At 39.9% G+C, this 18162-nt stretch overlaps 1 protein-coding gene across 4 annotated transcripts in view; it reads right to left on the reverse strand.

Annotated features, from left to right (window-relative positions):
* Positions 1-7944: 7944 nt before the first annotated feature.
* SUGCT (succinyl-CoA:glutarate-CoA transferase) overlaps positions 7945-18162 on the reverse strand; it is a 327199-nt gene continuing 316981 nt past the window's right edge. For 2 of the 4 annotated variants that reach the window (XM_042834219.1, XM_042834218.1), the window contains exon 14: positions 7945-8282. In XM_042834219.1, coding sequence (XP_042690153.1) covers positions 8119-8282 — 164 coding nt within the window. In that variant the 3' untranslated portion in view covers positions 7945-8118. The remainder of the gene's footprint in view (positions 8283-18162) is intronic. The other 2 variants (XM_042834224.1, XM_042834223.1) reach the window with 2 other exon arrangements.

The raw sequence follows: 18162 nt of genomic DNA on the forward strand, positions 1-18162 counted from the left end.
TCTCCTCTCCTCCCTCTCCTTCTTTCACTTGTGTTCCTTTTCTTGCCTTGTCCTTTTATTTTTTTCACCTTGTACGTAAAACCATATTTTTTTCCATTTCCTCTAATGCTGCCAGTAGTCCTTCCTGGGAACATACATCACAGCTAATCTGCCTAACCTTAAAGTCACTATCCCAGTCAGAAAATGAGATTAACTTCCTGAACTTTTTGCAGCCGCTGCCAGAAAGGCCAAACTCTAACAGTTCATGATCTCAGTTTTATATGTAAGCAATCACTAGGTACAAAGATACTATCTGTTTATACCAAAATGATCTGTGGAGGTCTTTCACAAGCCCTTTGGGGAGGCTTCACTCTGCTTCAGTAAAGGCAGATTGGGAAACTGCGGTTGTTCATATTGGTTTTACGGGAAAAATAGAATGTCCTCACTTTGCAAAACAATTTAACTTCTCTGCTGTGCCGCAACACATGCATACTAAAATCAACACAATGGCTCTGCAAGACAGACAATGGATTCCATCTGTCTAAACAGAGATGGCCTCCACTATCAGGTCAGCTCACAATCACCAGTCTGTCCTTTTGATTGGAAAGCACCAAACTGCACATGCACAGTTTAAAAGAAGGGACTGGGACTCGTCCAGCATCAAACAGGAAATCTGTGGCACACAGATTCTCTGATAGCCTCCAGTTAGACCAACAGAGACTGCACTTGTCTTCTTTATATGAGGATAAAGCCTTAAGTGCTATGAAGCCCTACAGATCTAAGACAAATCCCACCATTTCAAGATCTTTTCCTCTCTCTTCTGCTATCAATCTTCTCATCTTAAGAGTTGAGCTTCTGTCTCCTTCTCCAGCACAAAAAAAAATCTGAAGAACTACCTCTGACTTTACTGACAAGAAGGGAATACACTTGATCAGTCCAATTCAGATAGCTTTAAATCACATAATGCTTATTTCCTTACAGAGCAAATGCTCATAACCAACTTATTCAAATGCATGAATAACATTAAAGAGCCTCTATTTCAAAGCATCACGCAAAATCACCTCAATTCCAGCACTCAGCTGCTGACTGAATGCCCAGGTGGTACTGTGGACAATTAGATATTAAAAAAAAACTGCTAGCGAAATCATTGGTAGAAATCAATTCCAACAACTGCCTAAAAAAAAAAACCAAAAAGCAAACAAAAAACAAAACAAACTCCTAAAAAAATAAAACTCCCAAAAACCCAGAGAATTGAGCTGGACAAATTCCAGGCGTGTAACAAAGCCAGCAATTACCTGCATTTTTTTCCCAAAGACATGTAAATGTACAAGGGATGTTGCCAGCTCCATAAAATTTATCATGAAACTTGCTATTGCTTGTTTTCCTTTTAAAATCATGTCTAGATATATTGTTCTACCAAACTACTTTAGAAATCTCCTATGAATTTTTAAACTGCTCCTGATTGTTTTAAGGTCTGATTCTGAGTATTTGAGTATTTAAGTTTGGCTGTAGTCCACATTTCCCACAATAAGCTACTCACAAAAATGTTTAGGATTGTTTCCTCTCTCCAAAACTCTAAATGAATCTTCTACTTACGTCACACAATAGAACTGATAACAGTATGATCATTAATGCAGTTATATATATTATATAAAACCTCACGGGTGTTTAAGAAGTACCGAAGTTTTACACAATATCATAATTTAAAGTGAAAATGAAATGATGAGAGAGAGAACAATTTTGTAGCCCTATCAAAGATGCAAACCCCACCCCTAGGGATTTAAATTTTCTGGATGAGAGCATAATAAAACATTAAAGCCTTTCCCATGGGAAGTTAAAGAAATGAGTGTTTGTGTACCTGGAATATGCCTGATTATTCCAAAGCATTTCCAGAGAGAAAATATGTTAATAGCTCATCTATACACAAATGACACAATCTGGCATATTCAAAAATATACAAAATTCATGCTGTAGTCTTAGGTTGAGATTCAAAGCCCACTGAAATCAGTGAGAATTCTCCTTCATTGCCTTCAAAGGGTAATGGGTTAGGGTTTCAATCACACCATTTTTATGGCATAAAATAGATCTGTAATTTTTCTACATTTCATGTGTATTTCCAGTTTTCATCCTTTGGATAATCAATTTCTTGGTTCAATGTGTTGGAAACCAGCAATACACGTTTAGAAATCAGATGTGTGCCCTAAAATTCTGCAAACAACAGTTGTAACTGTGAAGTAGGTAAGACAACCTGTGCATAAGGAGACAATCTGAAGAAGGCAAACCCCGTAAAGCAGGCAGTAAATAGTCTTCAGAAGTATTCAATAATGCAAATTTGTTAACAAGTTAACATCTCTTACCAATTTACCATGGTGGTTTCTCCCACCTCATCAGATCCAAGATGGCAACCAGGCTCTGCTGCCAATCTGTTTGGTCACATACACTCTTGCCAGGTGAGATTCTGTTTCAGCTAGCATCTTTCTGCAGTCGTACAGGTAGACTTGGGCTGCACACAAGGGCTCCAGTTACTTACCATACTGCAAAATCTGGAGGTTTATGCCCATACAGATGTACCTAAACACAAGTCTCAAGCACAGTGTGCTCTATTCTTAAGGTCCTTTCTCTATATCGAACTCTTTCGCAGAAAACATGCTCCTTAGGGAATGGAGAATCCATGAAGTGGATACTGCACAGGAGTACGTGCAACTAGACGATGGGAACTGTTTTGGAAAACATGAATTCAGAAAAATGGTTCCCCAGTAACTCATCTACTGTTTTGCAGTGTGATTGCTTCATGATCTTGTTTTCTCCAGCTAGATTGCATTTCCCATTAAGCAGCATGATAAACTCTTGTGATAAACTCACGCAATACACAATAGCAGTCCTTGTGGCCACATGGCCTGAAGGTGAAATGGGGCACAAGAAACTCACAGGAAGCTTTGTTTGGCACTGCTGAATGAGTATTTCTGTCTTTCACCTATAAACCTTTACTCTAGACTTTGGGAGATAGAGGGTTTTGATAAAAAGATTTTAAAAAATCAGACAACTGTCACTTTTCTCACATTACATTTGGTTTAGTCAGAAGCTCAGTGTTCCATAAGAAGACACTCAGTGGAAAATACATCACCCTGCATTTTTATACGTTACTTTTTAGTGTGGAAGCTTAGCTTCCAATGGATCCACAAGAGATGAGAGCTACGTATGCAATCCTTTACCAGGTTACACATCTTCAAATTTCTCCCCATATTTTAAAGGTTCTTTGGACAGTCTGAAGTAATAATTACACAGATGAATTGTGAAATAGCTGAAAGACAGAAGCAGTTTAAGTGGTGTGGACTCTTCCTCGGTCTGTTTTTCTGAGTATTTTTAAGTAAGGAGTGTGACACTGCTTGCTAAATTAGACCAATATGGGGGCCTTGTAAAGAATTACACCCTTTACACTATGATTTTTATGGATTTCTTATTAGTTAAAGACTCACTGGTTATATCTGTAGCACTGGAGAACAGAAAAAAAAAACAAAAAACAGAAATTAGCAACTTGTCTCCATCTCAGCTCTTGCTTGGCCCTCCTTCAATGCTTGACACAGCCTGTGCCAAAAATGTTGTTGCAGAAGTTTCATGGGTCCTTGGCATATGTGATTCCAGGCATTTTTCTCACACATCTGATCCAAATTCCAGACACAACAGAAACATACGGTAATTGAATTGAATGGCTGTCAACTTGAAAAAGGTGACTTTATCACTGGTTATCAGTGTATTTTTGTCACATTGAACAGTATCATGCAGCCCTCTGTGTAGGAGGTTACTTGATCTTGCAGGAACTTCTCTGGGGTGGATTTTTTTTTTTTTTTTTTGTCAGCTAATAGCGTTTAGTATTTCACCAGGGCACATTAAATCCAATGTACAAGCAGTTAAGAAAAGTACTGTATCTGGCACTGCTTAATGTCATTGACATGAAATGTGAGCAGCTGTGCCAGCATTCCTGAACTCTGAAAGTACTCTACCTTTCCTCTATCTTTTCACAATTAAATAGCTTTTAATACATTCTGGGTAAATAAATACCTTTTAATACACTGCTGTAACGTTATGAAGGTCAAAGGATTAACTATGTCTTGTCATGTAGATATTAAAAGAAATCACAACCATTTTAGTCATAGAGATGCCTAACTGCTTGTTACCTCCTGGTTCACCACGCTGAGGCATTACAGTGCTCTGTGAGTGGCAAAGCTGTATGTTGATTTAATGAAAATGTCCTCTCTAGTTGCTCAGTATGCTTGCTATATAACTATTACAACTGCTAATTTAGCCTTAGAACACCGCTGATAGACGTCTTCAGGCTGAGCTTTAATCTTTTAAAAAGTAAGGCCAAAACAGTGATTAATATCAACAATCATCCAGAGAGACTATTTCAATGAGCTTAAAACAAAAGGACCTTTATATTTTGTATTTAAGTCACAAATGGGGATATTTTCCCTTTCTCTGCTTGTTTGTATATATATATAAAGGAAAAAGAAAATAACAAAATAACTTCTTTTTCTGTTCATTTTTATAAACTCGAGAAGAAAATGAGCATTTGCCTTCCTGCAAAATTAGGTGATGCTTATCAAAAGAGCAGTTTTCACATGAACATGGATTCACAGGCCTTTGTATACTGTTAAGAGAGCTCTTACAAAAATGCTTTTGGATGTCAACTCTAAAGCATTCTTTGAAGGCAGTCAATGCAGGGACTTCGCACGCACTCAGAAAACCATGCAGGAGGTAACCAGCTGTATGGGAAGATGGTGGGGGAGAGACACCATGAATAACAACTGTATAGGAGCAGGAAAAATCCATCACTGTCCATTTGCGCGTTGTTCAACTGAAATAACTTTTGGTGAACCGTAATATACTGGAGCTCAATCCTCAGATTTTGCAAAGCCAGCCTGACTCCACCGTTTTTGCTGTTTTATGGGTGATTTATACTTGATGAAGAGCCTTACTAGCCTTCATGGAGAAAAAAAAGGAAGATGATATGAGGGAGGCTGAGGACACATTTTCTATATTCAAGTAAAGACAATAGAAGGACAATGGGGTTCCTCAATGCAGAGAAAGGAGTCAAAGGGGTTGTGGACCAAAGAGTCAGAACTGATCAAAATGAAGTTGTCCCTTTCAAATAGCAGTTACAGCATGCTGGCAGATAGTTACATGTGGGTTTGGATTTGAACCAGTCAACAGATGCAATAGGTGCGTCTTCTCTCTCTCTTGTTGTTTTTTTTTTAATACAGTGATGTCTCAATCAAGTCAATAACGCCAACCCATTCACACTCACACCATGACAGCAGCAGCAGATTTCTTTCCCATTTAAGCAGAGAAAAATAAAAATCATTGCCTGAGAGAGCTACATCCATTCTCTGAAATTGGAGGGATCTCAGCTTATGAGGTTCAGAATCCCATGTGATGATTGATTTCCAGCTTTGCATGACAAGAGAAAGCCATTTTGGAATGAAAGATTGTCAAAATGTATCTGGCAATTGAGCTCCAAAGACACATATTCCTGAATATTACTTTGAAGAGAGCAGTAACTTTTAAAAATTCTTTTACTGCATTTATTTACTCATTTTTAAAGCAACATGGCACTATACTAGGTTGGCTATTATGGACTTTTAGAAGTCCATAAAATTACAGAAAATCAAAGGGCCAGACCTTGTGAAAGGGCAAAATTTCATGATCAGATCTTGGAAGCTCACAGGACTTCTTAGGCTTCCAGACACAAACCATCTTCCAACTAGAAGAAGAGTTAGCAACAGTTTGTGTTCGAGAGTATGACTTAATCAAACACTGAGTAAGCAAAATTATATCTGGATTGCTCCCACTGCAGTGAGTGCTGGAGGTGAGACAACATAATGTCTCTGATTATCTCCCTAGGCATTTGACTGTCAACATACCAGAGAGGAAAACGCTAAGAAAAGAAGAAAGGGAAACACTGCTCGAGTGTGAACTCTGCAAGAAATATCTTATGGAGCTAACAGCCAGATATTCTGCTGACTTAAACAAGCTTGCTGCATTAAAATCAAAGAAGCTCTGCCTATTTATTGTAGGTAAGGATGTGGTGATTAGCTATTTCCATTGCTTGGAAAACCACAGGAAGAAAAATAATTAAAAAAAAAAAAATCTTTTAACAAAACTATCCAATATTTTACTGTATCTTATGTATGCAGTTCTTAGAAATAGGAAGAAGAGAGCCTTCAAAAAACAGAACTGTGAAATTCCTTTGTAAATGCTTTCCGATAGTGTTGAATAATTTGCATTAGTAAACAAAATTCGATTACCCGTTTTATGTGTTGCTGAATTCAAAATTCTGCTTTTCTCCTTAAAATAGGGGATGTTCCCCTTAGATAAAAAGGAAGACAGATTATATCAAAACCTCTTCCAATCTAGTTTCAATTCTTCGCCTATCATCTCCCTATTCTCAATTCAGACTTATTTCTCTATTTATTTAAGAAGTCCCTCTTCCAGAATCTCATGATGCCTTTAGCACATGGATAGAGTATGGAGTTTGCTGCCAGAAATGCAAAAAAAAAAAAAAAAAAAAAAGATCTGAAAAAAAAAAAAAAAAAACAAAAAAAAAAAACAAAGAGCAAACAAACAAACAAATGAACCAAAACACACTGGGCTTCAAAAATGAGCCACCACAGTAGGGTTCCACTTCCAAATTGATTACGTAATGACCTCTTTTTTTCCTCTAGAAGGTAATACAGAGCCTGAAGTTCAGATATAATGCAGAGGATGTTGTTTGTTAGAGTGGAAACAAAGTGAAAAGCTAGTTATAATGCCAGGATTGTTTCTGATACTTAGGGAGAAATACAGACATTATTTGTTAAGTGTCAATTCGAGTTAGTTTTATTTAGTTCTAGGAGCAGAAAGGCTTTGTCTCATTCCCAGGATGCACGCTACAAAAGTTAGGCCTGCCCATAGACAGTTTGCATAAGCTGTAAACTGTATGCTGGGATAGAGGAGCATGGCGTTTCTTCTGTGAGTGAAATACAGCCAAATTATAGGTTTCTTCTGTACAGGTTTGCATAGAAGAAATGGGTCTTCTCTAATTTTTTCTTTACTATTTGTAGTGGATCAAATTTTTTCACCTTCTCACAATACAAGGTGCCTCATCCCAAAGAACAGCCCTACTACAGATTATGGTATTACTAACTCTCATGAAGGTTAGTCTACTCTGACATCTTATAATCACATGGGTGGGACTAAGACAGAAGTTTTGCAGCTATTTGTTTTTAAGCTATGTTTTATTCACAGCGAAAGGCATTTTGGATGGCATTTAGTGTAAGAGATAAATATCAGTACCTATTCACAGAACCAGACTAAAAACTTGGGCAAGTTCTGGCATATGACATTTGGCATGCAATTTTGTGTGGATCAATTAATTAAAGAGCACTCAGGGCCCTCTTGAATAAAATTACAAAAGAGAATTCAATCATCGTTTATCTCTCAATCACTCTTAGAAGAAGTTCATTTCATAACTGAAGAACTGGATCAGTTCCAGCTTTTTTCTGTTAACATGTTGAGTTTGTCATGATCGTGCAATGTAATATGAAGACGTACCAGTAATTGGTATTAGCAGGTAACAGAAGACTTTTTCAGTGGTCACTTTACCTGTGCTTTACAATGGAGACGAAAAGTTCACGACTGACGATTCTGTTCAGAATCAATTAGATCAACCAGTAGTTTGTACATGGCTGATTTTCCACTGAAGTAACTGTGCAAGCCAGCTTTCTGCAAAGGGAGAGTCTAATGCAAGGATTACTACATTTCTGCTTCTTCTCACTAACATAATATCTTTCTGGGGACAAACACTTAGGCAATTACTGTAATTACGATAAGAACTCCATTTCCCATATGATATACAGAAAATGAGTAGCCACATAGGGCCATATAATTATATTTAACCCTCCTTCCCCCAAAAAAACCTTCCACTTGGACAGTATGAAATTGTTTATTTGATACATCAGTGTTAAAATCACACAAACACACATGGAAGTAAATTAAGAATTAAATTATGTCTTCTCTTTGAGTCCCATTAGGGGAGCTGAAGGGAGCAAAGAGAGGACAAAGCTATGTGAGCTCAGTGTGAAGGAATGTAGCTAATGCTCCTTATCTGACCTCATGCTGAGCCACAACACCAGCGCGGAGCAGTTCTTCTATGGCATCATCTTCATACCTAAGCATGCCCTTCAGTATCTCCACTGTATGCTGTCCAAGAAGCGGAGATGGTTTGGGATGTGACACAACAAATTCACTATATCTTACAGCTGGCCCTGTTAAAAAAACAACAGCAACAAACAAACAGATAGGAAAGAAATTATTTTCAACATTTACTGCCCGTATTATTATTGAAGTGTTTATGTCAATTTAAAGAAAAGTAATTTTCAAAGCAGTCTTAACACAGTGTGTATTAGTTTCAGCTGGGGTGGATTTTTCTTCAGAGTGTGTGGTATGATGCTGTGTTTTTGGTTCTAAGAGAAAAGTAATGTTGGTAACACACCGATGTTTATAGTTGCTGCTAAGCAGTTCTGTACAGAGCCAAGGCCATTCTCAGCGAAGGGGCCAAGGAGCTGAGAGGGAACAGAATTAGGACAGCTGACTTAAACTGGCCAAAAGGATATTCTATACCATATGTCATTTTGTGGAAGGAGCTTTGAAGAGTGTGGGAGTTCATCTGGCTCTTGCATTGCTTGGGGTCTAACTGGGCATTGGTGAGGGGGAGGTGAGCAATTGCTTGTGCATCAGTTGTTATGTACATTCCTATACATACATATATAGTCATAACTTTATCCTTTTCTTTTTATCTATCACAGTAAATAGTTTTATCTCAACCCACAAGTTCTACTTTCTTTTTTTTTTCTTCCTGATTCTCTCCCCCATTCCACTGGGCAGGAGGTTCCTAGTAAATGAATGTGATGCTTAGCCACCTGTTGGGTTAAACCACAAGACAGTACTTATTTACCACAGAAAAGTTATATTCTGGAATTAAAGACTAAGCAAATTCCCGTCAACAGTAATGCAGCAATAAGCCAGATTTGCTGAATATTTGTCCAACATTAAAGTTTTTTCCAGCAGTATGTGTTTCAGGTGTTCTCAGACTAATATTACATCCCAGGTCTACCACTCTGCTAGCCTAACAACACAGACATTGCTAAATCCACACAGTGGGATGTGCATCAGAAATCCTCACACTGTTCACAAGAGGAGGCAGGACAAATATTAGAATCCAAGAAAAAGTCATGTAAAGGCACTGTTACTGCTTTTCCAGTAGCACATGTGCAGCACCATCTCCAGCAAGAGACAATTCAAGCACCTCTGCAGCATTCATCATTACCCTGCAGTGATGAAGGACTGGCACCATGCTCAGAAACAGTATTCCTCACCTTGTTTTATGTTTTCAATAAAAAACAAACATGGCAGCAGCATGAAACTTCACATAGCATATGAAACTTAACAATGGTTTCTTTACTTTGGGCAAGAATAACTTCAAAGGTGGAAACCTCTTAGGGAAGCTGGCAATGATGCAAAAAATTTTGTGTCTACTTCAGGTATTCTGATCTTAGTTTTTAGCAATCCTCTGCAGTGAACTGAAGAAGGATTTCAATGCATTTCTTTGCAGACAAGTAGTTATATTATTACTGTTAGTCTCAGAAGAAGGAACAGGTCACACATTTACTCTGAGATCAAAAAGACTGTTTCATAGAGAAACAGAGGATAAAAATCTCCAGAATTGTCAGTAAAAACTTTTTCTTTAATAAATAATTCAACAACTTTTGATGCTTTTGACAACAGCCAGAAAAATTTCTCTATTCATACTTACGGCCTTTATTGTACCCTCATAAGGATTTTACAGAAAAAGCCACATGTACTTACACCTTCCCTGATATCACTACAGCTCTACTTGCAAAGAAATATATAGACAGAACAGTTTGGCTTAGTTCTAAAGGAATAACAGAACATCAGCTTGCAAGGGAAACAAACCACAAGAAGTCATCCTATAAGAGGATGAGTAAGGAAGTTGACTACTTGAGCTACTGTTTATTTGAGCAGAAATGCTGAATAAGGTCACATGCTGTGCCAAATTATGCTGTTTTTGCAACAGCCTTCCCTAAGCAGTTCACTTGTGATCAAATGTTTAACACAGTATTCACAGGTATTCGTTTCAAAGTGAGAATGGTGTGAGAAGGGATATTTAGGAAAACTTTTTTTCAAGCTGATTGGGTATGTTCCTAATGAGTGTGCTCCTAGCAGAGGTGAGGTATAGTTCCTGTGCTTCAAAAGGAAAGGAGGGAACTGGGGAATTACAGATCAAATCATTAATCTTCAAGTGACATTAAATAATGTAGAAAAGAATCACACTGAAAGTATTCAGGATGTATCTATTAAGAATACATAACTTTTATTCATCCTCTTCTATGTCTGCCAGAAGAAGCACTGAGGGTGAGATACATCCCACCTAATTTCACATGCTGATAATCTGGACATTTTTAGTTGCTGAGGTTCCCTTTTCAGTAATTGCAGACAAGAAGATGCACATTTTAAATTCAATAAAGAAACATGGTCTAGGTAAATCCAAAGCCAGGTACAATTCTGAGTGGGAAATCATGTTCAGAAACAGCTACTGGGAGCCTTCTAAAACAGGAGAATGCTTCAAGTGAGCTCCACAGGAATCCGTTGAGAATGAAGCACTGATCAGTATTTTTTAGTGGGTCAGTTGATGGAACTCACATTGTACCTGCTCAGGTTTCAGAGGAGTTCAAGTTAAAACTGACTGTGAAATAGCTTTCACAATGACCAGGCTACACCAGAGAAATGGTCTGATAAAACAGGAGGGGAAGGAGGTACATCTAATTACATAAATACAGGGCAGGGGACAATCAGCAAGGTAGAAAAAGCTAGGGGTCACTCTAGATCAGAAAGTGAGTATGAGTTAACATCATTTTGTTGCGAAAAAGGTTATAGCATCATGTGGGGATGTATGAAAAAGAGAGAAGCCTGCAGGACACGTGAAATAATCCTTTTGCTCTAGTTAGGGATGGCAGGTCACAGCTGGAATGGTGACTAGTGGGGGCCCTCCACTGCATAGCCATGAACCCCAAATTTCTTGCAGAACAGCAACCACAATGATCAGCAAAGGCATGAATGACTAAACAAAGCAAAGGCCAGTAAAAAATACTGTCTTCTGAACTGTCTTCAAAAATTCTGTGACCCTTCTGCAACATGAACGTAAACCCTTCCTCATATTCATGATGAAACAGAAATTAACTGACTTAAACTGCAAAAGTAAGAGCAAAGTTAGGTACTAGAAAATAAACTTTAGTCATGGGAGGGACAGTGAAATGCTGAAAGATGTCTCATAAGGAGATTACAGATTTCCTATCAATCAAGATTTTAGGAATTATTATGTTGTTATAGCAGAATCTAAGGCCAGTCCTTGAGACTTCTTGATCTCTTTACCTTTCTTTCACACACTAACATTTGTGAGAGCTAAATCGGGGGTAATTCTTCTATTAACTTATCTCCCAAATTCAACTCAGTTTGAACATAATTCAATTTTCAGAGGAAATCCCGTGTGAGAGATCAATACCTAGGCAATAGGCAATACTATTAGGCAATTCCTATAAAAACTAAAAACAAATTAGAAATAATCTTATTTCTGGCATGTGTAGCTGAGAATATTCACTTCTTTATACAAAGAAATCATCAGACTCCCACAGGAACTTATCAGTATTTGTACATGGTTTCCACTTGATTGTGCAAATTTTTGCTCGTGTAAAAATTTCCTGTCTTAAATCCCAGCAGTTTTTGCAGTGATAGCAGAAGACATTGAATAGACTTCTAATGAGAGGAAAACAAAATTGATATTAAGTGCACAACAGGCATAAAATGCTTCACGCTTCCCAAAGAAATTAGTCTTACAAAGTAGAACACGCTAGAAAACTGCACAGCAATTATAAAAAACAGTGTCTTTTTTGAGCTTTCATTGTTTGACGCATCATTCATCACGCTACTTTTCACTTTGATAGAGTTATAAAGTTATCTACATTCATTCAAAGGAGCTAGTTGCTAATGATCCATCATTAACGATTCTCTGTTCTTTCCTTGTGTAACTTCTCCTTGGCTTCTGTGTCAATTAGGAGGGTGCAAAGCTTGCCAGTCAGGCTTCAGCAATCCCACGCTCCTACCGAACAACACTCCGAGAGAGCAACCAGCAGAATGCTATGCAAATGCTAATTAAACACAACTGCCTTATGAGGAAACCATCCCTTCAGGCAGAGGGAGGTGAACTGCTTTAATTAAGGTCAGAAGCATTTGCATGTGGGTGAGTTACAGGGAGCTCTGCAGATGAAAGCAAGCCTTTGCTGGGATAGAAGCAAAGTTACTGGCTGGAAGAGGTCACCTGTTGGTCCCATCCTGCTGTAAGCAGGGCGCTGCTCTCAATTGAGCCATCTAGTTAAAGGGACAGCTATGGTCACTTGAAGAAAACAGGGAAGGAATGAGTAGCTTTGGTTTACCTTTGTCTCATTAAATTAAAAAGAGTTTCTTGCTTTTTGCTTTTATTATTGCCAGTAAAGGAAAGAGCTTTCACCACATTTAAATTCCAGGCTGACATTCTTCTTATTATTACTACTTTGACTTTGGCACATTGCTAAAATACATGCTGTGCGCAACATGCAATGTTCAAAGATAGTAGTGCTACAAGAAATCAAAATTTTTATCAGTGTTGACTATGTTGACAGCTGTACCTTGACGGCCATCTTGAGCATTTCCCAGAAATTGAACTCAACACTATCACAGTAAATTCTATTTCTTTGGTGCCTATCTGTTACAGCATTGCTAGACACTGAGCAGAGCTATTAAGTTGGGACATAATAAATACATTAAAGCAGAAGATAAAATGAAATAAAAGCACTTAAACTAGACCATGCTAAGGTTCACTCCATAGGAATGAAATATCTTTGAACATTTAAGCAGGTGAAGTACACGATGTACATTGGAACGTGTCACTCTGCATTTCTGAGATTCAGAGCTGCAGAATCAAGGTCAATTTTATTATACAAGTAGCAGAAACTGAAGTTGAACTAGAATGACATTAAAAGAACAAAGAACAGCATATAAAATGAATAAAGATAATAAACTTTTTCCTGACAAATAGCAATCCTGTAGTACTGTGAGCCAGTCACCAGATAACACTTTCCCCACAGCACAGCTTAAAGCATATTGAAATAATCTAACTCTTAAGTTATGCAGAGGGAATTAGACCCGAGGATAGCCAAGCTCAGGGAAAAGGCATGATTATTGTTATAATTCAAGTGGGACAAAGAAAAAGAAAGGGGAAGTTTGAACTAAGGTATGCGTATCTATTCTTGCAACACATATTCTACATTTGAAAAAAAGAGAGCAACAAGAAATTCAACACCCCTGGTTAGCTAGCTCTACCTCAGCTCACAGATTAGTCTATATACATGCATGCATCACACAAACCAAGAACTTGTACCTCACCCAGCATGGTGTTGCTATGTAAGAGTTTTGGAATTCCAATGAAATATCACCAACAATCAAAAGATGGCCAGGAACCAACACATTTGCACCCAGATCCTATATACACTACAGTTCAAGTATTTGAGGTGTTCCATCAGCTAGCTGTGAAACCAACCACTGCAAGGGCAGGATCAGCAGAAAATGAGAAGTAACTTTTAAAGTACTGAAAAGAAAAACAATACAAAATACATCACAGAAATGGGCTTCATGGCTTACATGAAAGACACTCAGGAGTTAGAAGTGATGTGTTCAGGGATGTGTTACCAAGAGTAGGTGTGGGAGAATACATTTTGAACTTTGGTTCTCTTTCCTGTTGTTCCAGCCTTGACCTCTGTTGATCTACCACTCAGCTGAGATGTGCATGTGATGCCTGAGCATGCAGTACAGGGCAGCCTGGCCATGATGCCTTTACTGAGTTTCTGCTCCTTAGTAAAATACAGTGTAAAAAAGTACTGCAGAATTCCAATATTTTTTGGTTTCTTGCTACAGAAGCTTGAGATCTTGGGAGACTTCTTGGATACATTTTTTTTTAATCTCTGGAAAAAAAATCTTTTCCTTTTACATTACATTAGAGCTTTTAAGGACAACTCATAATAGAACTGGAAAAAAAAAATTAAGGGGATAATATTCAGACTCACTCCTTCTTCTTTTACTGCAGGTTCCACTTCCTCCCCTACATAAGATACAGCCACACAAAGTATTCAACTGGCACCCAGCACAGCTGAGAGAGTAGAAAACTTTGGCAGGATGCATAGGAATGGATGGACAAACATTTTCAAATGGCAAAAAAAAGTACATCCTGTGTTAGGTGCCATACAAACACAGATATAAATAAATCAATAAATCAATAAACATTAGTAAACAATCTGCAGTGCAGTAAAAGTAGACAGGAAGGTAGAATAGGGCCTGTATGTAATGTGACAGTACTTGTAGGAGAGGAATGTGCTAGTAAGATCCCACAATCTCGTGCCCTATTGAAGGAGGAAGACGACCCACCTTTTTGTAGGAACAATACAAGAGTTGGTGTGAGGTTGGTGGCTACAGAAACACCTGAGTATGGTCAAGAGGATATTAGGGCTACTGCCACTCAAAAGGAGGCCCAGATCAGGTGCCTTTACACTAATGCATGGAGCATGAGTAATAAACAAGAGCAGCTGGAGGCCACTGTGAGGTCAGAAAGCTACGATATAGTCGCCATCAGGTGAAACGTGGTAGAATGACCTGCTGAGCTGGAGTGCTGTGATGGATGGCTACTGACTTTTCCAAAGAGATAGGCAAGGCAGGAAGGGTGGTGATGTAGCCCTCTATGTTAAGAAAGAATGGGAATGTATGGAAACTAATGATGATGATGATAGGGTTGAGAGATTATGGGTCAGAATAAAAGCGAAGGCCAATAAAATTGACATTGTCATGGGAGTTTGTTACAGGCCACCCAACCAGGATGAAGAGGTGGACAAGACACATTACAGACAGTTGGGTGATGTCCCAAGGTCTCTCCCCCTTGTTCTCATGGGGGACTTCAACTTCCCAGACATCTGCTGGATTTATAAGCCAGCAGAAAGGGAACAGTCCCGGAGGTTCCTAGAGTGTGTGGGAGATAACTTCCTGACACAGCTAGTGGAGCCAACAAGAGGAAGCAAAATCCTGGACCTGCTGTTGTTAACAGAGAAGGTCTTGTGGGGGATGTGAAGGTTGGAGGCTGTCTGGGGCACAGTGAGCATGAGATACTAGATTTCTCACTCCTTGTTGAACCATGGAGGGGAATCAGCAGAACTGCCACCTTGGACTTCCAGAGGGCAGACCTTAGCCTCTATAGGACCATGGTGGAAACAGTCCCTTGGGAGGTAGTTTTGGAGAGTGTGGGAGCCCAGGATGGCTGGGAGTGCTTTAAGGAAGTTATTTTAAAGGTGTAGGAGCTGACAATCCCCAAGTCACGGAAGATGAGCCAACAGGCGAGGAGGCTGGACTGGCTGAACAGAGACCTTTGGCTGGAACTCAAGAGCAGAAGGAAAGCTTACGCTCTCTGGAAGAATGGGCAAGCGACTTATAATGATTACAGGTGTGTAGTGAAGTTGTACAGGGAGAAAATTAGAAAAGCCAAAGCCCAACTAGAACTCAACTTGGACACTAACATAAAGGAAAACAATAAATACTGCTATAAATACTGCTATAAATACATCAACAGCAAGAGGAGGATGTTGGATGCTGAGGGCAACATGCTGACCAAGGATCAGGATAAGGCTGAGCTACTTAATCCCTTCTTTGCCTCATTCTTTAATAGTAAGTGCTCCCTGGGCACAGCCCACTGCACTGGTAGGTAGGGATGGGGAACTGAATAGGCCCTGCATAATCCTCCATGAGATGGTTTTGGACCTGTTCCAAAAGCTGGATGCTCACAAGTCCATGGATTACGCCAGATGGATTGCACCCTAGTGTGCTGAGGGACTTGGCAGATGTGGTTGCCAAGCCACTCTCCATCACCCTTTGGCAGTCCTGGCTAACCAGAAATGTCCTGGTGGATGGGAGACTGGCAAATGTGACACCTATCTTCAAAAAGGGCCAGAAAGACAATCCTGGTAGCTACAGACCTATCAGTCTCACCTTGGTGCCGGGGAAGGTTATGGAATGGATAATCTGGGGAGCCAACATGGACCAGTACAAGGTGAACCAGGGGATCTGGCCCAGTCAGCATAGGTTTACCAATGGTAGATCCTGCTTGACAAACCTGGTTTTATTCTATGACAAGGTGCCTCACTTAGTGGATGAAGGCAAGGCTGTCGATGTGGTCTAGCTGGACTTCAGTAAAGCCTTTGACACTGTCCCCCCTCAACATCCTTGTGGAGAAGCTGGCTGCCCACGGTTTGGATGGGCGTACGCTCTACTGGGTGAAACACTGGATGGATGGATGGATGGATAGATGGATGGATGGATGGATGGATGGATGGGTGGATAGCCAGGCCCAGACAGCTGTGTCAGTGGAATTAAATCCAGTTGGCAGCCAGTCATGAATGGTGTCCCCATAGGGCTTGGTACTGGAATCGCTTCTATTTATCATCTTTACTAATGATCTTGACAGGGGTGTGAGGATTGAGTGCACCCTCAGTAAGTTTGCAGACAACACCAGCTGGGAGGGAGTGCTGATTTGCCAGAGGGGAGGAAGGCATTGCAGAGGGACCTGCACAGACTGCATCGATGGGCCGAGGTTAACTGAGGGTTTCAATAGGGCCAAGTGTCAGGTCCTGCATTTTGGTCACAACAACCCCAGGCAACCCTGCAGGCTTGGAGAGGAGTGGCTGGAAAGCTGCCTGATGGAAAGGGACCTTGGTGTAGTGATGGACAGTGGGCTGAACATGAGCCAGCAGTGTGCCCAGGTGGCCAAGAAGGCCAATGGTATCCTGGCTTGGATTAGGAGTGCTGTGGTGAGCAGGACCAGGGAAGTCATCCTGCCCTGCACTCGGCACTGGTGAGGCCTCACCTCGAGTGCTGTGTTCAGTTTTGGGCACTTCAGTGCAATAAGGACATGGAGGTGCTGGAGCAGGTGCAAAGAAGGGCAACAAGGCTGGGGAAGGGCTTGGAGAATATGGCCTGTGAGGAGAGACTGAAGGAACTGGGGCTGTTCAGTCTGGGGAAGAGGAGGCTGAGGGGAGACCTTACTGCTCTCTTCCAGTATCTGAAAGGTGACTGCAGCAGAGCGGGGCTGGTCTCTTCTCACTGGTGACAGAATGAGGGGAAATGGCCTCAAGTTGCACCAGGAGATGTTTAGGTTGGATATCAGGAAAAACTTCTTTACAAAAGGGCTGTTAAGCACTGGAATAGGCTCCCCAGAGAGGTGGTTGAGTCACCATCCCTGGATGTGTTTAAGAACTGCTTGGATGTGGTGCTCAGGGACGTGATTTAGGGGAGGGTTGTTAGAGTAGTATGGTTAGGTTGTGATTTGACTTGATTATCTTGAAGGTCTTTTTCAACCTGAGCAATTCTATGATTCTATGCCTCTATGATCTACAAGCCATCTGTTTACCTTTCCTCATTTGGCAAATGCTGACAGCCATAGGACAGCTATGAGGATTATCCAACGCCACAACAGTGAAGAATTTAAGAACTGAACTGTTGTGAGGTGATGGAACTGACAGGCAGAGCACAAAAATGAATGAGTAAATAAATAAATAAATAGCTTACTTCTGATAATCATAGAGAGGTGTCTAAAAATCAGATCACTTTAAACCCAAACTTAGGCACTGGGAGCATCCATTATAAAGGTCTTAAAACTCTTTGTTAGGTATGCTTACAAGGTTTCTTTTCACCTGAAGCTGCACATACTGCAACGCATTAAAAAACGTTTTATGTGTTTTCTATCAGCCAACTTTCTGGATAACATCAGTGTAAAAATACTGCTCGGCATTTATATATACCTTGTATTTTAAGATGTCACCATACTGTCTGTACCCAATTAATCATGCGTGACTGCTGGGATAAAAGCGGTCATTTTTTAGTCATTCTGGTTGCATTTTGAGAGTAATCCTGCATAACTGCATAATTCAATACAATTTTGAGAGAGGACTCTTAGTACATTAGAGCATTAAGAACATGACAGTAAGGTGCTCTCTACTGCTT

This window comes from Centrocercus urophasianus, unplaced genomic scaffold, assembly GCF_019232065.1.
Source record: "Centrocercus urophasianus isolate 14NV4802_14NV808 unplaced genomic scaffold, USGS_Curo_1.0 seq_44, whole genome shotgun sequence".
Lineage (NCBI taxonomy): Eukaryota > Metazoa > Chordata > Aves > Galliformes > Phasianidae > Centrocercus > Centrocercus urophasianus.